Source organism: Pristiophorus japonicus, chromosome 8 (assembly GCF_044704955.1).
Source record: "Pristiophorus japonicus isolate sPriJap1 chromosome 8, sPriJap1.hap1, whole genome shotgun sequence".
NCBI lineage: Eukaryota > Metazoa > Chordata > Chondrichthyes > Pristiophoridae > Pristiophorus > Pristiophorus japonicus.
The window spans coordinates 166,216,200-166,242,732 of NC_091984.1; the positions used below are offsets into that span (position 1 = coordinate 166,216,200).

Consider the following 26,533-nt stretch of genomic DNA (forward strand, 5'->3'; position numbering starts at 1 on the left):
GGGGGGGGAGAATGGAGGGGGTGGGGGGGGGGAGAATGGAGGGGGTGGGGGGGGGAGAATGGAGGGGGTAGGGGGGGGAGAGTGGAGGGGGTAGGGGGGTGGGTGGGGAGGGGGAGAGTGGGGTCGGGGAGGGGGAGAGTGGGGTCGGGGGAGGGGGAGAGTGGGGTCGGGGGAGGGGGAGAATGGGGTCGGGGGAGGGGGAGAGTGGGGGTCGGGGAGGGGGAGAGTGGTCGGGGAGGGGGAGAGTGGTCGGGGCGGAGGAGGGGGGGAAGGGAAGGGGAGAGTGAGGTCGGGGAGGAGGAGGAGGAGGAGGGGGGGAGTGGGGTTAGGGAGAGTGGGGTCGGGGAGGGGGAGAGTGAGGTCGAGTCGGGGAGGGGGGAAGAATGAGGTCGAGTCGGGGAGGGGGGAGAGTGAGATCGAGTCGGGGAATGGGGAGAGTGGGGTTGGGGAGGGGGGAGAGTGGGGTCGGGGAGAGTGGGTTCGGGAAGGAGGGAGAGTGGGGTCGGGGAGGGGGAGAGTGGGGTCGGGGAAGGGGAGGGGGAGAGTGAGTTTGGGGAAGGGGAGGGGGAGAGTGGGGGCGAGGTGGGGGTGGGGGGGAGAGTGGAGGGGGTGGGAGGGAGGGGGAGAGTGGAGGGGGTGGGAGGGAGGGGGAGAGTGGGGTCAGGGAGGGGGAGAGTGAGGTCGGGGAGGAGGAGGGGGAGAGTGAGGTCGGGGAGGAGGAGGGGGAGAGTGAGGTCGGGGAGGAGGAGGGGGAGAGTGAGGTCGGGGAGGAGGAGGGGGAGAGTGAGGTCGGGGGGGAGGAGGGGGAGAGTGAGGTCGGGGAGGAGGAGGGGGAGAGTGAGGTCGAGTCGGGGAGGGGGGAGAGTGGGGTCGGGGAGGGGGGAGAGTGGGGTCGGGGGAGGGGAGGGGGAGGAGGGAGAGTGGGGTCGGGGAGGGGGAGGGGGAGAGTCGGGGTGGGGGGGGAGAGTGGGGGCGAGGAGGGGGGTTGGGGGGGAGAGTGGAGGGAGTGGGGGGGGGAAGAGTGGAGGGGGTGGGGGGGGAAGAGTGGAGGGGGTGGGGTGGGGGAAAGAGTGGAGGGGGTGGGGGGGGAAAGAGTGGAGGGGGTGGGGGGGGAAAGAGTGGAGGGGGTGGGGGGGGGAAGAGTGGAGGGGGTGGGGGGGGAAGAGTGGAGGGGGTGGGGGGGGAAGAGTGGAGGGGGTGGGGGGGGAAGAGTGGAGGGGGTGGGGGGGGAGAGTGGAGGTAGAGGGGGTGGGGCGGGAGAGTGGAGGTGGAGGGGGTGGGGTGGAGGTGGAAGAGTGGAGGGGGTGGGGGGGGAAGAGTGGGGTGGGGGAGGGGTGTGGGGGAGAGTGGGGCTGGGGGGGGAGGGGAGGGGGAGAGTGCGGTCGGGGAGGGGGAGAGTGCGGTCGGGGAGGAGGAGGGGGGAGAGTGGGGTCGGGGAGGGGGGTAGAGTGGGAGGGGGAGGAGGAGAGGGGAGAGTGGGGTCGGGAGGGGGGAGAGTGGGGTCGGGAGGGGGGAGAGTGGGGTCGCGGAGGGGGGAGAGTGGGGTCGGGGAGGGGGAGAGTGGAGAGTGGGGTCGGGGAGGGGAGGGGGAGAGTGGAGAGTGGGGTCGGGAGGGGGAGAGTGGAGAGTGGGGTCGGGAGGGGGGAGAGTGGGGTCGGGGAGGGGGGAGAGTGGGGCGGGGGGGGGGAGGGAGAGTGGGGGCGGGAGGGGAGGAAGAGTGGGGTAGCTGGAAGGGGGGTGGGCGGGGAGGGGAGTGGGGGGGGTGGGGAGGTGGGGTCAGGGAGGGGGGAGGGGGAGAGTGGGGTCGGGGGGAGGAGGGAGAATGGGGGGTCGGGGGGAGGGGGAGAATGGGGGGTCGGGGGGAGGGGGAGAATGGGGGGTCGGGGGGAGGGGGAGAATGGGGGGTCAGGGGGAGGGGGAGAATGGGGGGGAGTGCGGGCAGGGAGGAGAATGGGGGGGGAGTGCGGGCAGGGAGGGGGGTGGGGGGGGAGTGCGGGCGGGGGAGAGTGGGGCTGGGGGGGGAGGGGAGGTGGAGAGTGCGGTCGGGGAGGGGGGAGAGGAGGAGGGGGGAGAGTGGGGTCGGGGAGGGGGAGAGTGGGGTCGGGGAGGGGGAGAGTGGGGTCGGGGAGGAGGGGGCGGGGGGGAGAGTGGGGGAGGAGGGGGCGGGGGGGGAGAGTGGGGGGTAGAGTGGGGGCGGGGAGGAGGTTGGGGGAGAGTGGGGGCGGGGAGGAGGGTGGGGGAGAGTGGGGGCGGGGAGGGGGGTGGGGGAGAGTGGGGGCGGGGAGGGGGGTGGGGGAGAGTGGGGGTGGGGGAGAGTGGGGGCGGGGAGGGGGGTGGGGGGGAGGGGGAGGGAGAATGGGGGGTCGGGGAGGGGGAGAATGGGGGGTCGGGGGGGAGAATGTGGGGTAAGGGGGAGGGGGAGAATGGGGGCTCGGGGGGGAGGGGGAGAATAGGGGCTCGGGGGGAGGGGGAGAATGGGGGGTCGGGTGGGAGTGCGGGGAGAGAATGGGGGGTCGGGTGGGAGTGCGGGGAGAGAATGGGGGGGGGAGTGCGGGCAGGGAGGGGGGTGTGGGAGAGTGCGGGCAGGGAGGGGGGTGTGGGAGAGTGCGGGCAGGGAGTGGGGTGTGGGAGAGTGCGGGCAGGGAGGGGGGTGGGGGCGAGTGGGGCTGGGCGGGGAGGGGAGTGGGAGAGTGCGGTCGGGGAGTGGGAGAGTGCGGTCGGGGAGGGGGAGAGTGGGTCGGGGAGGGGGGAGAGGGGTCGGGGAGGGGGGATAGTGGGGGCGAGGAGGGGTGGGGGGCAGTGTGGGGGCGAGGAGGAGGGTGGGGGAGAGTGGAGGGGGTGGGGTGGAGGGTGGGAGGAGTGGGGGGGTGGGAAAGAGTGGGGGGGAGGGGGTGGAAGAGTGGAGGGGGTGGGGGAAGAGTGGGGAGAGGGAGGGGAGAGTGGGGTCGGGGAGGGGTGTGTGGGGGGGAGGGGGGTGGGGCTGTGGGGGGGAGGGGGAGAGTGCGGTCGGGGAGGGGGGAGAGTGGGGTCGGGGAGGGGGGAGAGTGGGGTCGGGGAGGGGGAGAGTGGGGGCGGGCGGGGAGGAGGGTGGAGGAGGGCGGGGAGGAGGGTGGGGGAGAGTGGGGGCGGGGAGGAGGGTGGGGGAGAGTGGGGGGAGGGGGAGAATGGGGGGTCGGGGAGGGGGAGAATGGGGGGTCGGGAGGGAGGGGGAGAGTGAGGCTGGCGGGGGAGGGGAGGGGGAGAGTGCGGTCGGGGAGGGGGAGAGTGAGGTCGGGTGGGAGAGTGAGGTCAGGGAGGGGGTGAGTCGGGGAGGGGGAGAGTGGGGTCGGGGGAGAGTGGGGGCGGGGAGGAGCGTGGGTGGGGGAGAGGTGGGGGCGAGTAGGGGTGGGGAGAGTGTGGAGGGGGTGGGGAGGGGAGAGTGTGGAGGGGGTGGGGAGGGGAGAGTGGGGTCGTGGGGAGCGTGTGGGGAGAGTGGGGAGGGGAGAGTGGGGTCGGGGAGGGGTGTGGGGGGGGAGTGGGGAGGGGGAGTGCGGGCAGGGAGGGGAGTGGGGAGGGGGAGTGCGGGCAGGGAGGGGGGTGGGGGAGAGTGGGGCTGGGGAGGAGGAGGGGAGGGGGATAGAGAGGTCGGGGAGTGGGAGGGTGAGAGTGGGGGCGTGGAGGAGGGGGCGGGGGAGAGTGGGTGCGGGGAGGAGGGTGTGGGAGATTGGAGGGAGGGGGGACGGGGAGAGTGGGGGCGGGGTGGGGGAGAGTGGGGTCGGGGAGGGGGAGAGTGGGGTCGGGGAGGGGGAGAGTGGGGTCGGGTAGGGGGAGAGTGGGGTCGGGGAGGGGGAGAGTGGGGTCGGGGAGGAGGGAGAGTGGGGTCGGGGAGGAGGGAGAGTGGGGTCGGGGAGGAGGGAGAGTGGGGTCGGGGAGGAGGGAGAGTGGGGTCGGGGAGGAGGGAGAGTGGGGTCGGGGAGGAGGGAGAGTGGGGTCGGGGAGGAGGGAGAGTGGGGTCGGGGAGGGGGAGGAGGGAGAGGGGTCGGGGAGGCGGAGGGGGCGAGGAGGGGTCGGGCAGGGGGAGGAGGGAGAGTGGGGTCGGGGAGGGGGTGAGTGGGGGCGGGGGGTGAGTGGGGGAGGGGGAGGGTGGGGGAGAGTGGAGTGGAGGGGGTGGGGAGTGGGGCTGGGGGGGCGGGGGAGAGTGCGGTCGGGGAGGGGGTGAGTCGGAGAGAGTGAGGTCGGGGAGGAGGAGGGGGAGAGTGAGGTCGGGGGGAGAGTGAGGTCGGGGAGGAGGAGGGGGAGAGTGAGGTCGGGGAGGAGGAGAGTGAGGTCGGGGAGGAGGAGGGGGAGAGTGAGGTCGGGGAGGAGGAGGGGGAGAGTGAGAAGGGAGGAGGAGGGCGAGAGTGAGGTCGGGGAGGAGGAGGGGGAGAGTGGGAGAGGGGTGGGGGAGGGGTTGGATGAGAGTGGGGCTGGGGGGGGGGTCGGGGGAGAGTGGGGGCAGGGAGGAGAGTGGGGCTTGGGGGCGGGGAGGAGAGTGGGGCTGGGGGGAGTCGGGGAGAGTGGGGTCGGGGAGGGGGAGAGTGGGGTCGGGGCGGGGGTGGAGAGTGGGGTCGGGGCAGGGGTGGGCGGGGAGGGAGGGGGTGGGGGAGAGTGGTGGGAAGCGGGGGCGGGATGGGGGAGGGCGGGGAGGGGGATGGGGGAGAGTGGGGCTGTGGGGCGAGTGGGGTCGGAGGGGTCAGGGAGGGGAGGGGGAGAGTGGGGGCGGGGAGGGGGGTGGGGGAGAGTAGTGGGGTGGGGGAGAGTGGAGGCGGGGAGGGGGATGGGGGAGAGTGGGGCTGGGGGGAGGAGGGTGGGGGAGGGGAAGAGTGGGGGGGGAGCGGTGGGCAGGGGGAGTGCGGGCGGGGAGGGGGAGGGTGGAGGCGGGGCGGGGAGGGGGAGGGTGGAGGCGGGGAGGAGGGTGGGGGAGAGTGGAGACGGGGAGGGGGGTGGGGGAGAGTGGGGTCGAGTGGTGGGGGAGAGTGGGGTCGGGGATGGCGGAGAGGCGGGGTGGGGAGGGGGGTGCGGAGAGGCGGGGCGCGGAGAGGCGGGAGGGGGTGGCGGAGAGTGGGGCTGGGGGGGTGGGAGGGGGAGAATGGGGCTGGGGGGTCGAGGGGGAGAGTGGGGAGGGGTAGTGGGGGCGGGGGAGGGGAGAATGGGGGTGGGGAGGGGGAGAGTGGGGGAGGGGGAGAGTGGGGGCGGGGAGGAGGTAAGGGGAAAGGGCAAGAGTGGGGTCAGAGATTTTGGGGAGAGTGGGATCAGAGAGGGGAATTAAGTGGGGTCAGAGAGGGAGGAAGACTTTAGTGCTGGGTGGGAGAGTGGGGCTAGTGGGTCCAGGGGGAGGCTGCGGTGGGGAGAGGAGAGTGAGATTTGACTGGGTCGGTTGTTAGCGGGAGAATGAGATTGGGTTAGAAAATTTGTGCAGAAAAGCAGTGGCAAAGGTATGAGGTGTTTCTGTGGTTTAACATTCGCTGGTGTATCGGCATGGATCAGTACACCAGTACACCAATACACCAATGGTGCCCAACTCTACCTCTCCAACTCTTCTCGACTACGGTCCCCGTTCCTAGCTACATTCCCCGTTCCTAGCTACATTCCCGCTTGTTCAGCACCAAGTCCTGAATGAGTCTCGACTTCCTCCAGGGGAACCAAAGCCGTCATCTTCGGTCCTCACCACTTTCTCCGCTCCTTTGCCGCTGACTCCATCCCATCTGACCCTTGCGAACTATTTTCTTCACCTGAACCATGCCATTTGCAGACTCGGTGTTTCGTTTGACCCTGAGCAGATCTGTTAACCCCACATCCTACCAATCACCAAGGCTGCTTACTTCCATCTTTGAAAATGTTCCTGCCTCTGCCCTAACTTGGACCCTCCAGTCCTGAACCACTTTTGTACATATTACATAGAAATACCTTTTCAAGCAGTGCATACATGTCCCTTTGTTCTAGCGTCCTCAACCATTGGAAAGAGTCTTTCTATCGGCTCTCTCCCGTGTGTGTGTGTGTGTGTGTCTCTACAAACTCATCATCATACGCAGTCCCTCAAAATCGAGGAAAACTTGCTTCCACTCCAAAAGTGAGTTCTCAGGTGACTGAACAGTCCAATACAGGAATTACAGTCCCTGTCACAGGTGGGACAGACAGTGGTTGAAGGAAAGGGTGGGTGGGGAGTCTGGTTTGCCGCACGCTCCTTCCGCTGTCTGCGCTTGGTTCCTGCATGCTCTCAGCGACGAGACTCGAGGTGCTCAGCGCCCTCCCGGATGCTCTTCCTCCACTTAGGGTAGTCTTTGGCCAGGGACTCCCAGGTGTCGATGGGGATGTTGCACTTTATCAGGGAGGCTTTGAGGGTGTCCTTGTAACGTCTCCGCTGCCCACCTGGGGCTTGCTTGCCGTGTAGGAGTTCCGAGTAGAGCGCTTGCTTTGGGAGTCTCGTGTCGGGCATGCGCACTATGTGGCCTGCCCAGCAGAGCTGGTCGAGTGTGGTCAGTGCTTCGATGCTGGGGATGTTGGCCTGAGTGAGAACACTGACATTGGTGTGTCTATCCTCCCGGGGGATTTGCAGGATTTTGCGGAGGCAACGTTGGTGGTATTTCTCCAGCGCTTTGAGGTGTCTGCTGTATATAAACTACTCTCTTGCTGGCCTCCCATAGTTCACGGCATGTGTGCATCACCAGTAAGGCCAGCATTTATTGCCCATCCCTATTTGCCCTCGAGAAGGAGGTGGTGAGCCACCATTTCAGGGGGCAGTTAAGAGTCAACCACATTGCTGTGGGTCTGGAGTCACATGTGGACCAGACCGAGTAAGGGTGGCAAATTTCCCTCCCTGAAGGATGAAGGAGGAGGCCATTTGATTTGTCATAGCTCATCCATTCAGAAAAAAATCTTGAGCCCCACCACAGCATCTAACTGGCTCTGCAGTAAATCTAGGGCTTCTCTATTACCCTATCATGTGCCTTCCATGTGTTGATAACTTCCTGACCTATATCCTACATCTGTCTTTCAAACAGTGCCATGCCTTCAGCCGTTTACACTCAAGTCTGGAAATCCTTCCCTAAACCCCTCCCCTTCTGCATCTCTCCTCCTTCAAGAGCCTCTTCAAACCTCTTGGACCAAGCTGTTTGTCGTTCGTACTCACATCTCCTCCTTGGGTCTGGCATCCATTTTTGTCTGAGGCGCCTTGGGACGTTTTACTAAATGAAGGGATGCAACTCCGTCCTTTTCTCTAACCCCGTTGTAAATAACGTGTGCCCTTTGAGTTAAACCTCGCCAACATAATTTACAAAGCCTGTGTCAGTGATCTCGGGTGGGATTTATAAAGAATCGATCACCAGCGGGAAATCGCCCATTTCATTCATTAACTTCTCCCTCTCCTGCAGTGATCCGATTAGATATTTCTGAACAGTGATTCGCCAAATGGAAGCAGAAATGCGGCATGAGCGGTTGCACCCAGACCAGGCATGTTGCCAGCAGCCCAGAGCGTGTGTGCGAAGCTGAGGAAAACGGGATGCAATTTGGGAATTAGCCCGAGTCACGAGAGGAGGGCTTTCCCAGTCAAGTGAGGTCTGGCCGGTCTACAATAGGGATTAGCTCAACCCTTGCAAAGCTGCACGTTCTCTGAGGACATTTTATTTATTGGGAAGGATAAGAAATTGATACTATCGCAGACAGACAAGCTGCTGCATTATCAGCCACAAAAAACCCTGCAGAATTTTCATTAACAGCAGTTTGGATCAACTCAAATCTGAGGCCAAGAGTTTGTAATTTTCCACTGCCTGGAGTACAGTTTTGTGTGTGTTCTATATTGTTTAATGAGCTGAGAGAGAAAACAGAATAAGAGTTTTTATTTTGCAATTTGCCGAAATCGGCTGCACTGCCACATAACGTGAATCTATGGAAGCACTTGCTCCTGCAGACATGTCTAGCGCCAGCTTGCCTCCCCTGCGCAACCTGCCCCAGTGGTCCCGCGTCGGCACACTCGATCGATCCCGCTACCCTCGCTCCTTCTTCCAGGATGATGTCAAGCCCCTGACGCTGTCTCCCACCACGCCCAAGACGGAGGCCCCCCACCAGCTCAGCCCTCTGTACGAGCACTGGGACGTGGAGCCGAGTCTGAGGGTGACCACCCTGGAAAAAAATCTCAAGTTCCTGCAGGAGCAGCACTCGGAAACTCTGGGGAAACTGCACGAGGAAATTGAAGTGCTGAAACAGGCGAATCAAGGTGCGTGTGTGTGAGGCCTTTAAACTCAATCGTTTGGGGTGGGCAGGGTCGGCGGAGATGTAAACCGGGGTTGAATTTTAAGAAAAGACTTGTATTTTTTTTACATTACAACAGACTACACTTCAAAAGTACTTCATTGGCTGTAAAGCGCTTTAAGACGTCCGGTGGTCGTGAAAAGCGCTATATAAATGCAAGTCTTTATTGCAAGCATCTTTATCGATCTCAGGACGTCCCAAAATGCTTTACAGCCAATGAAGTACTTTTTGAAGCGTTGTCACTGTTACATTGTAGGAAACACAGCAGCCAATCCGCGCACAGCAAACTCCCACTAACCACAATGTGATGATCTGTTTTTTAATTATAATGAGGGATAAATATTGGCCAGGACACCAGGAATAACTCTGCTCCTCTTCAAAATAGTGCCTGAGAGGGTAGATGGGGCCTCGGTTTAACGTCTCATCTGAAAGACAGCACCTCCAACAGTGCAGCACTCCCTCAGTCTAGATTACCTGCTCAATTCTTTAGAGTGGGAATTCAACCCACCACCTTCTTGGTTGAGAACTAAATATTCCAGGGTACTTGACAATACCGGCAGACTGGGAAAGGAAAGGGGTAGCCCTGTTAATAAAGGATGGCATTATGGATAGTAGTGAGAGAGGATCTTGGCTCGGAAGTTCAGGAAGTAGAATTAGTATTTACATCCACCTGAGAGAGCAGACAGGGCCTCGGTTTAATGTCTCATAAAGACAGCACCTCTGTCGGTGCAGAATTCTCTCAGCACTGCACTGGAGTGTCAGCCTAGATTTATGTACTCGAGTCCCTGGAGTGGGATTTGAACCCACAATCTTGTGACTCAGGCAAGTGTGCTACCCACTGAGCCACAGCTGACACTTGAGACTGAGATGAGAAATTTCTTCACTCAGAAGAAAAAGGACTTGCATTTATATAGCATCTTTCACGACCTAGTTAGCCTGACATCAGTAGTGTGGAAAATGTTGGCATCAATTATTAAGGATGAAATAGCAGCGTATTTGGAAAGCAGTGACAGGATCGGTCCAAGTCAGCATGGATTTATGAAAGGGAAATCATGCTTGACAAATCTTCTAGAATTTTTTGAGGATGTAACTAGTAGAGTGGACAAGGGAGAACCAGTGGATGTGATGTATTTGGACTTTCAAAAAGCTTTTGACAGGGTCCCACACAAGAGATTGTTGTGCAAAATTAAAGCACATGGTATTGGGAGTAATGTATTGACGTGGATAGAGAATTGGTTGGCAGACAGGAAGTAGGGAGTCGGGATAAACGGGTCCTTTTCAGAATGGCAGGCAGTGACAAGTGGGGTGCCGCAGGACTCAGTGCTGGGACCCCAGCTATTTACAATATACATCAATGATTTAGATGAAGGAATTGAGTGTAATATCTCCAAGTTTGCAAATGACACTAAGCTGGGTGGTGGTGTGAGCTGAGAGGAGGATGCTAAGAGGCTGCAGGGTGACTTGGACAGGTTAGGTAAGTGGGCAAATGCATGGCAGATGCAGTATAATGTGGATAAATGTGAGGTTATCCACTTTGGTGGCAAAAACGTGAAGGCAGAATATTATCTGAATGGCGGCAGATTAGGAAAAGGGGAGGTGCAACGAGACCTGAGTGTCATAGTACATCAGTCATTGAAAGTTGGCATGCAGGTACAGCAGGCGGTGAAGAAGGCAAATGGCATGTTGGCCTTCATAGTGAGAGGATTTGAGTATAGGAGCAGGGAGGTCTTACTGCAGTTGTACAGGGCCTTGGTGAGGCCTCACCTGGACTATTGTGTTCAGTTTTAGTCTCCTAATCTGAGGAAGGACGTTCTTGCTATTGAGGGAGTGCAATGAAGGTTCAGCAGACTGATTCCAGGGATGGCTGGACTGACATATGAGGAGAGACTGGATCGACTGGGCCTGTATTCACTGGAGTTTAGAAGAATGAGAGGGGATCTCATAGAAACATATAAAATTCTGACGGGACTGGACAGGTTAGATGCAGGAAAAATGTTCCCGATGTTGGGGAAGTCCAGAACCAGGGGTCCCAGTCTAAGGATAAGGGGTAAGCCATTTAGGACCGAGATGAGGAGAAACTTCTTCACTCAGAGTTGTGAACCTGTGGAATTCTCTACCACAGAAAGTTGTTGAGGCCAGTTCGTTAGATATATTCAAGAGGGAGTTGGATATGGCCCTTACGGCTAAAGGGATCAAGGGGTATGGAGAGAAAGCAGGAAAGGGTTACTGAGGTGAATGATCAGCCATGATCTTATTGAATGGTGGTGCAGGCTCCAAGGCCGAATAGCCTACTCCTGCACTTATTTTCTATGTTTCTATGACCACCGGACCTCCCAAAGCGCTTTACAGTCAATGAAGTACCATTTTGAAGTGCAGTCACTGTTGTAATGTAGGAAACTTGGCAGCCAGTTTCCGCACAGCAAGTTCCCTCAATACTGCACTGGAGTATCCGTCGAGATTTTTGTGCTTAAATCCCTGGGACTTGAACTCACAACCTTCTGACTCAGAGGTGAGGATGCCACAGCAGGCAGAGGGATGCGACTCTGGAATTCTCTACCCCATCTGTGGCTCAGTTGTTGAGTATATTCAAGGCTGAGCTAGATTTTTGGATGAGGGATTGGGCGGGAAAGTGAAGCTGAGGCTGATGATCAGCCATGATCGTATTGAATGGTGGAGCAGGCTCGAGGGGCTGTATGGCCTACTCCTGCTCCTAGTTCATATGTTCTTCTGACTCGGGTGAGAGTACTTCCAACTGAGTCACAGTTGACACCACTTGTGAGTAGTTCAAATTAATAACTGAATTGCATTTAGATCCCATTTTTCTTGGCAGTTTTCTCACCTCCCAGTACTCTCCAGTACTTAACCCAAGTAATTATTTTTTGTTTGTGAGCCTAGATGGGAAACATTGGTAGAGTACTTGACCCCAGTGAGCTGACATGCTAACATGGCCAGCATTTATTGTCCATCCTTAATTGCTCTAGAGAAGGTGGTGATGAGCTACGTTCTTGAATTGCTGCAATCTGTGTGGTGAAGGTACTCCCACAGACCTGATCCTAGTCTCCCTGATGTCTGCAGTGCATTTTTTAGCAGGACTCTCTGGACAGTGATTGCGAGTGAGAATCCTGTCTGATTTTCTTGAACTGCTGCAGTTAGTGTGGTGAACGTGCAATATTGTTAGGGTAGGGAGTTCCAGGAATTTGATCGTGAAGCAATCGTGAAGGAATGGTGATATTTGTTGATGTTGGGATAGTGTGTGATTTGGTGAGGAACTTGGTGGTTCTGTTCCCATGCACCTGCTGCGCTTATTCATCTAGGTGGTGGAGGTCGCTGTTTGGGAGGTGCTACTGAAGTTGTCTTGGTGAGTTGCTGCAATGCATCCTGTAGATAGTGCACACTGCAGCCACGGTATGCTGGTGGTGGAGGGAATGAATGTTTAAGCTTTTTAATGGGGTGCCGATCAAGCGGATTGCTTGTTCTGTATAGTGCTGAGCTTCTTGAGTGTTGTTGGAGCTGTACTCATCCAGGCAAGTGGAGAGTATTCCATCACACTCCTGACTTGTGCCTTGTAGATGGTGGAGAGGCTTTTGGGAGTCGAGGAGTGAGACACTTGCCGCAGAATACCCAGCCTCTGACCTTCTCTTGAGGCCACGGCATTCACATAATAAAAACTTTTATTTATATAGTGCCTTTAACGTAGTAAAACGTCCCAAGGTTCTTCACAATGGTGTTACAGACAAACAGATAAATTTGACACCCCGAGCCACAGAAGAAATTAAGGCAGATAATCAAAAGCTTGTTTAAAGAGGTAAGTTTTAACGAGCATCTTAAAGGAGCAGAGAGAAGTAGAGAAGCGGAGAGGTTTAGGGAGGGAGTTCCAGAGCTTGGGGTCCAGGCAGCTGAAGGCACGATCACCAGTGGTTGAGCAGTTAAATTGAGGGATGTTCAAGAGGCCAGAATTTGAGGAGTGCAGACATCTTGTTGGATTGTGAGGCTGAAAAAGATTACAGAGATAGGGAGGGGCAAGGTCATGGAGTGATTTGTAAACAAGGATGAGAATTTTGAAATCGAGGCGTTGTTGGGAGCCAATGTAGGTCAGCGAGCACAGGGGTAATGGGTGAGCAGGACTTGGTGCGAATAGGACACGGGCTGCTGAGTTTTGGATGTCTTCAAGTTTATCTAGTGTGGAATGTGGGAGGCCGGCCAGGAGTTGGAGTAGTTAAGTCTAGAGATAACAAAGGCATGGATGAGGGTTTCAGCAGTAGAAGAGCTGAGGCAGAGGCGGAGGCAATGTTTGGTTAATCCCCAACATAAGAACATAAGAAATAGGAGCAGGAGTAGGCCCTGCAGCCCATCGAGCCTGCTCCGCCATTCAATAAGATCATGGCTGATCATCGACCTCAACTCCACTTTCCTGCCTGATCTCCATATCTCTTGATTCCCCTAGACTCTCAATATCTATCTATCTCAGTCTTGAATATATTCAGAGACTCAGCATCCACAGCCCTCCGGGGAAGCGAATTCCAAAGATTACAACCCTCTGAGTGAAGAAATTCCTTCGCATCTCTGTCTTAAATGGTCTTATCCTGAGACTGTGCCCCCTAGTTCTAGACACTCCATCCAGGGGAAACAACCTCTCAGCATCTTCCCTGTCAATCCCCTTCAGAATCGTGTATGGGATCACCTCTGCTCTTCTAAACTCGAGGGAGCATAGGCCCATTCCACACAATCTCTCATAATAAGACAGCCCTCTCATCCCAGGAATCAATCTAGTGAACCTCCGTTGTAACGCCTCCACGGCAAGTATATCCTTCCTTAGATCAGGAGACCAAAACTGCACAGTCCTCCAGGTGTGGTCTCAACAAGGCCCTGTACAATTGTAGCAAGACTTCCTTACTCTTATACTCTACCTTTTGCAATAAAGGACATGCTATTCGCTTTCCTTATTGCTTGCTGTACCTGCATGCTAGCTTTCTGTGTTTCTTGCACGAGGACACTCAAATCTTTAAAAGTTTCTTACCATTTAAAAAATATTCTGCTTTTCTATTCTTCCTACCAAAGTGAATAACTTCACATTTCCCCACATTATACTCCATCTGCCATCTTACCACCCATTCACTTTGCAGATTACTGTTTACTGCCCCACCTAGCTTTGTATCGTCAGAAAACCTGGATACATTACACTTGGTCCCTTCATCTAGGTCATTAATATAGATTGTAAATAGCTGAGCCCCCAGCACTAATCCATGCGGCACCCCACTAGTTACAGCCTGCCAACCTGAAAAAGATCTGTTTATCCCTACTCTCGTTTTCTGTCCTCTATCCATGCTTAATACATTACCTCCAATCCCATGAGCCCTTATCTTGTGTAATAACCTTTTATGTGGCAGCTTATCGAATGCCTTTTGGAAATACAAATATACTACATCCACTGGTTCCCTTTATCTACCCTGCTAGTTACAGCCTCAAAAAAACTGTAATCAATTTGTCAAACACGATTTCCCTTTCATAAAACCATGTTGACTCTGTCTAATCATATTATGATTATCTAAGTGCCCTGATACCACTTCCTTAACAATGGATTCCAGCATTTTCCCCGACGACTGATGTCAGGCTAACTGGCCTGTAGTTCCTTGTTTTCCCTCTCCCTCCTTTCTTGAATAGCCGTGTTACATTTACCACCTTCCAATCCGCTGGGAGTGTTGTAGAATCTAGGGAATTTTGGAAGATCACAACCAATGCATCCACTATCTCTGCAGCCATCTCTTTTAGAACCCCAGGATGTAGGCCGTCCCGTCAAAGGATTTGTCGGCTTTTAGTCCCATTAGTTTCTCTAGTACTTTTTCCCTACTGATATTGGGTTCCTCACCCTCATTAGACCCTTGGTTCCCCACATTTTAGGTAAGCTTTTTGCGTCATCGACTGTGAGGACAGATACAAAATATTTGTTTAACGTTTCTGACATTTTCTTATTCCCCATAATAATTTCTCCTGCCTCAGTCTCTGAGGGACCAATCTTTACTTTTGCTACTCCCTTCCTTTTTACATACTTGTAGAAGCTCTTACAATCTGTTTTTACATTTCTTGCTAGTTTTCGCTCATAGTCTATTTTTTTCCCTTTTAATCAATTTTTTGGTCACCCTTTGCTGGTTTCTGAAACCTCAGCCTCAGACTTGCTACTATTCTTCACAACATTATAAGCTTCTGTTTTCAATCTAATGCTATCCTTAACTTCTTTGTAACAACATAAATATAATGCCAATTTGTGTCCTTGATATCCCCATTAAATGAGCCGATTGGAGGTACTCTCTCTTCCCCTCCCCCAAAGAGAGACATTGTGGCAATGGTGAACAGTTCTTTCATACATCTCTGCTGCCTTGTTTCAGGGGGTGTTGCAAAATTCCCAGAGCAGCTCTGTTTTTCATGAGTGGGGGAATGCTCTGCTGGATGCTGGGCATGACTCAGTGGGTGGCACTCTTGCCTCTCTCAGGTTGTGGGTTCAAACACCTCTCCAGTGACTTGAGCACATAATCTCGGCTGACACACCCAGTGCAGTGCTGAGGGAGTGCCGCACTGTCGGAGGTGCCGTCTTTCAGATGAGTCGTTAAACCGAGGCCCTGTCTGCCTTCTCGGGTGGATGTAGAAGATCCCATGGCACTATTCGAAGAGCAGGGGATTGCTCCTCGGTGCCTTGGCCAATATTTATCCCTGAACCAACATCGCTAAAACAGATGATCTAGTCTTTATCTTGTCGTTGTTTGTGGGAGCTTGCTGTGCACAAATTGGCTTCTGCTCTTCCCGACATTACAACAGTGAGTACTCTTCAGAAGTACTTAATTGGCTGTAAGTGTTTTGGGATGTCCTGAGGGTTATATAGAGTCTTTCTTCTTTGTATCCACATGGTACCAAAAGGAAAATGAAAACTGAAAAGAAATTCCACTCCTTTCATTCATCTGCACAATTTTCTTTTAATCAGCCAGTTGTCACATAAGCTCATTACCATGTTTAATAGTCTCAGAACCAAGCTACTGACAAATGCAGAGAATCTCTGAGCAGGCTGGCAAAGGCCTATGTTTTGGAGCTCTATCCCCTGTGTATGTCGGAGTATTGCTGAAGTTAAACCAGCTAGAACCGTACAGATTACTAGCACGGAGCACTGTCCACATCCCATTGCTTGTCCATCTAGGAGCAGCCTACCTGCTACAATGTGGACTTGTAGGGTTACCCAGGTGCAGGGTTACCCGGCTGTGGGGTTACCTGGCTGTAGGTATGAAGAATCCCAACCCAGTGATCGATCTACCCCTCATTAATAAGCAATTATTCATCTTCCAATGCCAGATGTGTCATCTTCGAGCCAACTCCAAGTCCCCACTCGCAAGAGAATATTCCCTAGTTGGTCACTGAAGCATGGATTTGAATATTCACTAGACAGACATCAGCTACCAACTGCTGAGCAGCAAGGTGTGCAGCACAACTCAGCGTAAGATGTATGAGGGCCCTGCCTACAGTGTGGGCACACACCATGCCCCATTGAATGGTGGTTCTACGCTGAGGCGGCATTAAGGACTGTGCAACCCATGTAGTTGCACGGTGCCCGAGCAGATCCAATGATAAGTATTTCGTATCATTGGTAAAAGGTAGGGCCCTCAAACTGAACAGGGCCCCTGCTAGATAAACGCGGCTCCTCATTTCACGAGCTGGAGATTCAGAGTTTAAGCATCAATGGTTTGTGCCTCTGCAACCCAACAAATAGTGAGAATCAGGTACTTGTGTAAGGGGCTTTAGTTAAAAAAGATATGAGCACTGTGAGATTGACTCTAACTCCCTGGTGCTAAGCGGCAGGTCAGTGTAATCACAAATTGACATGTCCGATCAATCTATAAAGAGTCACTAAGCCAGGGAGAACTGTTGGGATCCAGTCTGTTTAGAGTTTACTGACATATCTAGAGCCATATTTATCACATGGTCATCTACCACACCTGTTGTGCATAATGGGAGCCGCCTTTAGTGAGCTTGCCTTGGTGAGCTTCCTCTCCTTGTCAGCAGGAGTTCATTCTGCACACTTGCTGGTATTGGGAAGAGCCTGTAGTTAGTTGCCTTTGTGCTGCAGACAGCAAACACAATGACATCAATACAAAATCGAAACCAACTGAACTGGGGTCAGTTCATTAAAATAACAAGTTAAACCAATCGAGGCAGGGAAGGCTCGAGAGTGCTGGAGCCCTTTAGTCCCCCTCCAATTCATGCTGGGATACAGTGCCATAGGTGCCAGCAACCTAGAGACTGACTTGCCCAATGGCCACACTGGCAGGCTGTTCCGTTGTAGCCGCATCACAGCTGAGCCTACACGTGTCTCCCCGTGCAGGAGAAGGGTCTGGGTTTTACTCTAGAGCGGCAGTGCTGGTTGATTTGTTTTGCCCTTCTCTCTCTCCTAGCCCAGGGTCACTGGTAGCATGAGGTCGCTCAGCCCCAACTGGGAATCAATCCAGGCCCTTTACTGGTCTCCGCACAAGCCTATCAATTGAACCACCAAGGGAACTCGGCATGTCCCTTCAATAGTTTTGTTTTCTGCTCCTGATCCTTTACCGGCCATGGCAACTGGTCCCAATGACTAACTTCTTTGCCTATCTAAAGGTGTATTAATTCACGTAGAAAGACCACAGGTCAATCTTCCTGCTGTCCGGGCAGTTGTATCCGACAATGTCTTTCTCCAATCTTGCCTTGCAGTGATCTATCCAACCTCTCTGGATATGCTGTTCCAACCAATTACCCTCAGCGAAGTTTCCTTAAACCGCGTCAAATCTATCTTTTTCTGCTGCTTTGTGCCCGGACTCATCCTCTGCTTCCCTAATCTGTACGACAGTATTTTGAATTTACTCTGATTCAAGTTCCAATAATAGATTTTGTTGAGTATGAAGGAGAGTGTATAGAAAGTCCTGCAGGGTTGTGGTGTAGGTAGAGTATTCTAATATGGGCCAGACGTCTCATTCCTGCTATATTACAATAAGTCTGCTAAGACATGATGTTGGTTACTGTGTAGTTACAGCATTGTCACAATGTTTATTTAGCTTATTGATGCCAATATGTCATCATACTTAATCCAATGCACACTAGCATGTGGTATATGTCATGTGTAAAGCTCTTAATCAACCCTTCAAATTATTCCCATTGGTACCACCTCTGGTGACAGGCCTGGAACCACAATCCTAGTTTTATGCAGCTCAAGACCATCTCTCCAGGCACTATCTAAATTCAGAATGGCAGATTGTAGAATTGGACTGCTGGGTATTCTCAATTGGGGTGCACGCAACACGTAAATTTCACACACACACACCATTCCAATTTCCTTGGCTCAGTTGGTAGCTCTCTTGCCCCTCAAGGCTTCAAATTCCAACCCAGAGACTTGAGCACATAATCCAGGCTGACACTTCAGTGTAGTACTGAGGGAGTGCTGCACTGTCAGAGATCCTGTCTTTCGGATGAGATGTTGAATCGAGACCCCGAGGTGGATGTAAAGAATCCCACGGCACTATTTCAAAGAAGAGCAGGGGGGAGTTCTTCTGATGTCCTGGACAATATTTATCCCTCAACCAACATCACTTTTTTTTTTAAAAAGCAGACTATCTGATCATTTATTTCATTGCAGTTTGTGGGAGCTTGCTGTGCACAAATTGGCTGCTGCGTTTCCTACTTTACAATAGTGACCGCAATTCAAAAGTATTTCATTTGCTGCGAAGCATTCTGGGACACCCTGAGATCATGAAGGGTCCTATATAAATGTAAGTTCTTTACTGAAAATAACTCAACAAATTTCTAGAAAGGATTTGCTTCCTGGTAATGCACCGTATTCTGTGTCCCTCTTATACTGTTTATTTCTATACCTAACCAGAATTGGTTCTTATTTTGCAACAGATCTCCATTTTAAGATGATAATGAACCAGAGGGTGACCCATCAAGGTAAGTGTTACACCAGTTTTCAGTTCCTGTTTAGTTAATTTTGTCTTTTCCTTACCGCTTACGGACCAGTTACATATAGTGAAAGCAGGTTTGGATAGATGTTGATTGGGTGGAGGAGGGAAAAGCAGGGAGGAAGCAGATGTTTGAGGGTTCCAGGGTTTGAGGAATGTACAAAATGTTGCCAATTGACAGACCAGCCAGTTTATTTAAAAGCTCCCCAATGGCCTAGTGGGTAATAATTATCATAGGCAGTCCCTCGAAGCGAGGATGACTTGCTTCTACGCCAAAAAAAGATGAGTTCACTGGTGTTACAATGAAGGACCTAATATTCCAGGTCCCGAACTACATGTTGAAGGGTGGAAGATGCCTGTGTGTGGATTTTTTTAAACGTGGTGGCCGTTGCACACCAGCCAACACATGCTTGACAGAGCTAGGTCTTGATCCAGTGGCAAGGATTATCCAAGACAACTGAAGACCTGCTCTGCTGCATGGGTCTAGTGCTCACACATATCGCAGTGTGGGCTGGCCTGTGCTGCCCCTGGCCCTGAACTCACGCCTCTCCTGGGCCCTGATCGCATCCCTCCATAGTCTCTCGTTGCTCCTGCTGTACCTGCCCACGCTCCAATCACCGACCTGGACCTTGATGACGTCACTCTTCGCTGCTGTCGCCCTCCTGCACCAGCTCGCGCTATACCTTGCTGTGGTACACCTCCACACTGCTCCCGGGCCGCCGCACCTCTGCTCCTTTTATGGCCCCGACCTGCCGCTGGTGTTCTCAGGCAGATCAGGGCCTCCACGCTGGGTGGGTAAAGGCATAGTGCAGCACACCACGAAGCCACAGGCCAGAAGGCCCCCTGGTTTGGTTCGTGCCCCATGCTCAGTTAGCTGATCGAGCCCGGAAGGCAGTTGGGTTGCGATGATTGGTCTAGATGCCTCTGAAAGGGGTTGTAAGCCTCAGCCAGGGTTCCTGTTCCTACTGGCGAATGTGTGAGCATTGGGTGATGCCAGCATTGGGCTTTGTTGTACAAGAACAAAATACTGTGGATGCTGGAATCTGGACAAAAAAAAACAGAAAATGCTGGAACACTCAGGTCATGCAGCATCTGTGAAGAGAAACAGAGTTAATGTTTTGGGTTTCACCCGAAAAGTTAACTCCGTTTCTCTCCACAGATGCTGCATGACCTGCTGAGATTTCCAGCATTTTCTGTTTTTATTTGAGCTTAGTTGTGGTGTCCACTAGCACCCTGCCAACACCTACTGTCTGGCCTCCCCCATGGGGAAAGTGCTTGGGGTTCTCTGCACCCGCAGAACCACACTCCAGCATCAATCAGAGAAAGGGAAAACCCAGGAACGGAAGTAGGCCATTCAGCCCCTCGAGCCTGTTAACATAGAAATTTACAGCGCAGAAGGCCATTTCAGCCCATTGTGTCCACGCCAGCCGACAAAGAGCCGCACGGCCCTTGGTCAACAGCCCTGAGGGTTATATATACACCTATGAACAATGACGGAAAGGCAAAGAGCACCCAGCCCAACCAGTCCGCCTCACACAACTGCGACACCCCTTATACTGAAACATTCTACACTCCACCCCAATCGGAGCCATGTGATCTCCTGGGAGAGGCAAAAACCAGATAAAAACCCAGGCCAATTTAGGGAGAATAAATCTGGGAAAATTCCTCTCCGACCCATCCAGGCAATCGAAACTAGTCCAGGAGATCACCCTGGCCGTATTCTATTCCCTGCAGTACTTACCATTATATCTGCGCTGTCCAACAAAAGGTCATCCAGTCTAATCCCAATTACCAGCTCTAGGTCCATAACCCTGCAGGTTACTGCACTGTTTCGCCATTCAATTCTGGACCATCTGTAACTGAACTCTATCTACTCACTTTGGTTCCATATCCTGTGTTACACTTGCCTAATAACATTCTATCAATCTTAATTTTGACAATTTCCATTGACCCTCAGCCCTAACAGCATTTTGGGGGTGAGAATTACATATTTCCACGACCCTTTGTGCAAAAAAATACTTCCTGATGTCACCCCTGAATGGTCGCGCTCTAATTTTAAGGTTATGCCCTCTTGTTCTGGACTCTCACACTAGAGGAAATAGTATATAACCTGTCAACTCCTTTCATTTTCTTAAACACCTCAATTAGATCACCTCTTAATCTTCTAAACTCCACGCAATACAAGCCTAGTCTATGCAACCTGTCTTCATTATTTAACCCTTTTAGCCCCAGTATTATTCAGGATGTACTGGGCCTTGCTGCTCTCTGCCAAAACTAGCTACTACTCTAGGTTCGTCCTCGAAGGCAAAACTAATCCTAAGCTGCTGTTCCCCATTACCATGCAACCCGTCTTCATAATTTAACCCTTGTCGCCCCAGTTTCATTCTGGTGGATCTGCACTACAGCCCCTCCAAAGCCAATATATCCCTTCCTGAGGTAGTGCCCAGAACTAGATGTAGTAATCCAGAGCCAACCTGGGGATCAGTAACTACGGGAAGCACCGCCAAGGAGCTAAACCTCCGTAAAACTCTCGAGCTGATCCTTCCCCCAGGGAAGATGCTACCAATCGCACAGCATCTGTGTAAGAGGGCAAGGCACAGTAGGGTAAAGTCATCAACCCCAGGCTCCTCGAATTGTCATTGATGGGGGAATATAGGATGGAGTTAGAGCTTACAACACTTTTGGTCTAAATGTGTACTGTTAGTAGCAGCTCGAGGCTCCTGACAACTAAATCCCTCCCACAGGATCAGTAAGTCACGCGCATAAAATCCCTCTGCTACTGTTAGAAACTGCAAAACTACATTTATTTTACCCACAAATAGACTGCAAGAAAGGAAAGTTAACTTCTTTCAGTGACAGAATTTGCAATCAGTTACTGTAACATGCTGATGTCAATGTTAGGTTTATTCCTCTAATGTTGGTTAAACAGCAATTAGTGGCGAAAACCTGCCTCGGGCATCACAGTCTGCAGAACAGATAACTGGCCCGACAGTGACCCGCTGGCACGCCTGGCATTCCCTTCTGACCGGCCCTGTGAATAACTACCAGCTCATTCCTGCTCTTGCCGTATGGATTGTGGAATGCTTCAAGAGGACAGACCTATCCCAGCCTCCTCTGTGAGATGGAACTGGCTGGTTACATATAGTGAAAGCAGGATTGGACAGATACTGATTGGGTGGAGGAGGGAAAAGCAGGGAGGAAGCGGATGAGTGGGATTCCAGGGTTTGAGGAATGTCCAGGTATAGAGGGGGTAGAGACACAACAATAAACCCGGGTCCAGAGAAGCAAGAGAAAACAAATGGAAACAACTGCAGAGGAGTGAAAGAATGAAACAGGCGAAAAGGAGGGGAGGCAGAGAAAGCCAGGGAAACTGCAGCCGAATAAATATTAATTAGTTGAGAGGAAAAAAACTGGAAGCAGGAAAATGAAGCGGTGTGGAAAGATGTACGGGTGTAAGCGATCTAAATCTGCAAGGTGGTGCTATCAAATTTCTCATCCTCCGAAACATTCAAACTCTTATTCTGTATTTACTTTGTTTTTAATTGGGTGTGTTGTGTGTCATTAAGCATGCAGCTGGACATCCAAAAGGTATTTGACAAAATTCCTTACAAAAGGCCAGCAGTCAAAGTCTATGCTGTGGGATTCAGGGTAAACCCTGGGAATTGGTGCTTTAAGAGGGTGATGAGGGGGATCACTGAGTGGGATACTCCAGGGCTTGGTGTTGGAACCACAAACTTAAAAAAAAAAATGAACTGGATTCAGAATCTCAGTATAAATTGATCATATTTGCAGATGATAAATTAGGAGGGTCAATATAATCAGAAGAGGGAGCTTAAAAAATTAAGTTGGGCAAAATATGTAAGTCGGCAGTACAATGGCAGATGAAATTTAAACCAGCCAAGTGTAAAGTACTCGCGTCCGGATGGTAAGTACCTAACGACAAACCTAGGGGTCTCAAGTAGACCGATGGTCAACATGTCCAACCCGCACAGAATGCCAATCAACAAAGCAAATAGGATGTTGAATAACATAGCCAGAACATAAGAAATAGCAGTAGGCCATATGGCCCCTCAAGCCTGCTCCGCCATTTAATACGATCATGGCTGATCCGATCATGGACCCAGGTCCACTTCCCTGCCCGAAAATGGTATAACAGAGGTCAGAGGAAGTCATGATTCAACTGTACAGGACTTTGGTCAGACCGCACCTAGACTACTGCACCCAGTTCAGGCCACCGAGACACGGGGCAGATATTCAAGTGCTGGAGGCAGTGCAGAGAAGATCCGCTGGGCCGACTTACAGCATCAGGAGTCTGAGTTACGAGAAAAAAATGGAGAAGCTTGGGCTTTTCAGCTTGGAAAGAGACACCTGATTGGTGGTCTCGTAGAGATGTGTAAGAGAGGGGAGGACCACTCGGGGATGAAGGAGAGACTCTAATTGTGGAGGATGAAGGTATGTATCATCATCATAGGCAGTCCCTCGGAATCGAGGAAGACTTGCTTCCACTCTTAAAATGAGTTCTTAGGTGGCTGAACAGCCTGATACAAGAATCACAGTCTCTGTCACAGGTGGGACAGACAGTCGAGGGAAGGGGTGGGTGGAACTGGTTTGCCGCACGTTCTTTCCGCTGCCTGCGCTTGTTTTCTGCATGCTCTCGGTGATGCAACTCGAGGTGCTCAATGCCCTCCCGGATGCATCTCCTCTACTTAGGGCAGTCTTTGATTAGGGGCTCCCATATGACAGGAGTATTAAATAACTATTTTGCATTGGTGTTTTGAAATGATAGTGGAAATGGGAACATTAGGTGTATTACAGCAGGATATGGAACAACTGCCCGAGGTAGCAGTAGTAAAGGAATTGGTTCTGAAAGCATTAGCAGAGATCAAGGTAGATCAGTGACTGGGCAACCCTCATTGCTCAATCGGCTGGGAAAAGAAGTCAGAGAGGAGATAGCAGAGGCTCTGACCACAATTGTTCAATCCTCTGTGAATTGTGCTGTGGGACTGGAGAGCACCAGTGTTTAAGAAGAGAGAGGAGGATAAACCAGGTAACTGAACACCTGTTAGTCTAACACCAGTTAGAATCCATAATCTGAGGTAAAATTAGTGAACGTTTAGAAAGGCTCATAAATTAAGGACAGTCAGCACAGATTTATTAAAGGCAAAGTGTGTTTACAAATTAAGAGTTTTTTTTGAAGAACTGACTGACTGGGTAGATAAAGGGAATGCAGTAGATGTATATGTGGACTTTCAGAAGGCATTTGATGAGGGATCTTACAAGAAGCTCATTAGAAAAATTCAGGCATATGGTACAAAACGAAAAGTACCAGACTGAATAGAAACAAAAGCAAAATGCTGCAGAGATGCTGCAAATACTCAGTGGGTCAGGCAGCATCTGTGCCAAGAGAAACCGAGTTCATGTTTCAGGTCAACCGGTCGGAACTGACAAACAGTCAGGCTGAATGGAGAGTTGATTGGTAGACAGGACTCGAAGGGCAGGGGCCAGTGCTGGGCTGCTGTTTTAGTATATAAATCTGATTTGTACTTGGGTCTGGGGAACACACACAAAAGTAGGAAATTTGGCAAAGTGAGGAGGAATTTAAAAGACCAGGAAAACATGGTTGAACAGAATGGGCAGAGAGGTATGTGGATAAATGTGAGGTAATACATATTGGGAGAAAACACAAGAAATGGCAGCATATACCTAATGGAAAAGCTCTGAGGCGGAGACTATTCCATTTTTTAAAGGAAAATTGGATAAATATTTGAAGCCGAGGAAGATACAGGAGATAGCAGAACAATGAGATGATTTTTGGGTTGCTCCAGTACAGACCCACCACAGACAGGATAGGCTAAATGACTTGCTTTGTTTTACCTTTCAGCAGGGAGTTCATCGTGCGCTAGTCCAACTGGTTCGTCCACAGATACTGCCCAATTGAGTTGCAGGGATCATTCTACAGGTAAATGTGCAATGAGATCACCACCTTCACCTCCTCGTTTGAGCTGGTGGGCCCGTATCAATGCTCAATGGCACAAGAGCTGCCTCCCCACTCATTATTTCCTGGTTACAAGTGCTATAGTGTGGTTACGCTGGAATAAGGACCCTCAAGTTACCTATAACTCAACTGGTTCATCATAGAAATTTACAGCACAGCGGAAGGTATTTCGGCCCATCGTGCCTGCGCCGGCCAACCAAGAGCTATCGAGCCTAATCCTACTTTCCAACTCTTGGTCTGTAGCGTTGTAGGTTACGGCATTTTAACTGCACATCCATGTATTTTTTAAATGTGGTGAGGGTTTCTGCCTCTACCACCCTTTCAGGCAGTGAGTTCCAGACCCCACCACTGTCTGGGTAAAGAAATCTCCCCTCATATCTCCTCTTTACCTCCCCCTAATTACTTTAAATCTATGCCCCCTGGTTGTTGACCCCTCTGTCAAGGGAAACAGGTCCTTCCTATCCACTCTATCCAGGCCCCTCATAATTTTATACACCTCAATCAGGTCTCTCCTCAACCGCCTCTATTCCAAAGAAAACAGACCCAGCATCTCCAATCTTTCCTCATAGCCAAAATTCTCCAGTCCAGGCAACATTCTTGTAAATCTCCTCTGTACCCTTTCTGGCGTAATCACATCTTTCCTGTAATGTGGTGACCAGAATTGCACACAATACCCCAACTGTGGCCTAACCAGTGTTTTATACAGTTCAAGCTCTCGTCCTTGCTCTTGTATTCCATGCCTTGACTAATAAAGGCAAGTATTCCATATACTTTCTTAACCAGCTTATCTACCTGGCCTGCTACCTTCAGGGATCTGTGGATCTGCACACCCAGGTCACTTTGTTCCTCTACAGTTTTCAGCGTCGTACCATTTAATGTGTATTCCCTTGCCTTGTTAGACCTCCCCAAATGCATTACCTCACACTTCTCCGGATTGAATTCCATTTGCCACTGTTCTGCCCTGTGTTCCAATATAAAGTACACTGAGTGTTCATTATAACTAGATTACCAGTCTGAGAGCTGACTATAAGCAGCTCCACAGAAAAGGTGTTTTTTTATTAAATTGGTCACAATGGGAGAGGTGAATGCAGAGTGAGGGGAGGAGGAGGAAGTGTTTTCTCTCTCTGACTTTTCTCTGTTTTTATCTTTTTAGTTTCTTTTATTTCAACTTTTTTTGTTTCACTTCCAATTCTCTCTCTCTTTACCTTTTAAAGTCTCATTTAAACAAAATACATTTCCCCGTTCTTCCTTTGCTGTCCATCCGCTGAGGGAATTGTGATATACAGTGAGAGTTTAAAAATCCGTCAATACTGGAGATGTGAAATAAAAACAAGAAATGCACAACAAATCCATCGGTGAATAAAAGGAGAAAGTAGCAGTGCCCCAATCAACTGAGATGGGAAGGGATGGTCAATACTGCTGAGGGTCCTACTGTCAAACAACAAACTGCTATCTCCCAGATTCTCGCCCAAAATGCTAACCAATTTCTTCTCTTTTTCAGATCCTAGCAAATCTGTTGTGTGTTTATTTTAAAAATTCATTTTGGGGATGTGGGCTTACTGGCATGGCCGGCATTTATTGCTGATCCCTAGTTGTCCTCAGAAGATGGGGGTGAGTGTTTTCTCTCGCAGTCTGATGCAACTGAGGGGCTTGCTGAGCCACAGAGTCAACCACGTTGATGTGGGTCTGGAGTCACGTGTAGGCCAGACTGGGTGAGGACGGCAGGTTTCATTCCCGAAAGGACATTCGTGACCCAGTTGGATTCTCTAACAATCTGATAGCTTCATAGTCACTTTTATTGATAGCAGCTTATTATTTCTGGATTTTTTAAAACTAAATTCACATTCTCAAACTGCCATGGTGGTATTCTCTGGATCACTATTCCAATAACATAACCACTATACCCTGGCATGGTTCCAGCACTCTATATGCTTTTTAGATGATTAGAGTTCTGTTCATCGGTAAGAACTGAAATCCACATTGTGTAAGTCGCTTCATCAATGACCTTCCCTCCATCATAAGGTCAGAAGTGGGGGTGTTCGCTGATGATTGCACAGTGATTAGTTCCATTCACAACTCCTCAGATAATGAAGCAGTCCATGCCCGCATGCAGCAAGACCTGGACGACATTCAGGCTTGGGCTGATAAATGGCAAGTAACATCTGCGCCACATAAGTGGCAGGCAATGACCATCTCCAACAAACGAGAGTCTAATCACCGTCCCTTGACATTCAACAGCATTACCATCACCGAATCCCCCATCGACATCCTGGGGGTCACCATTGACCAGAAACTTAACTGGACCAGC

At 51.8% G+C, this 26,533-nt stretch overlaps 1 protein-coding gene across 2 annotated transcripts in view; it reads left to right on the forward strand.

Annotated features, from left to right (window-relative positions):
• LOC139268801 (coiled-coil domain-containing protein 74B-like) overlaps positions 1–26,533 on the forward strand; it is a 40,702-nt gene that overhangs the window by 505 nt on the left and 13,664 nt on the right. The window contains exons 2-4 of one of the 2 annotated variants that reach the window (XM_070887513.1): positions 7,389–8,230; positions 18,175–18,219; positions 24,112–24,189. In XM_070887513.1, coding sequence (XP_070743614.1) covers positions 7,903–8,230; positions 18,175–18,219; positions 24,112–24,189 — 451 coding nt within the window. In that variant the 5' untranslated portion in view covers positions 7,389–7,902. The remainder of the gene's footprint in view (positions 1–7,388; positions 8,231–18,174; positions 18,220–24,111; positions 24,190–26,533) is intronic. The other variant, XM_070887514.1, reaches the window with a different exon arrangement.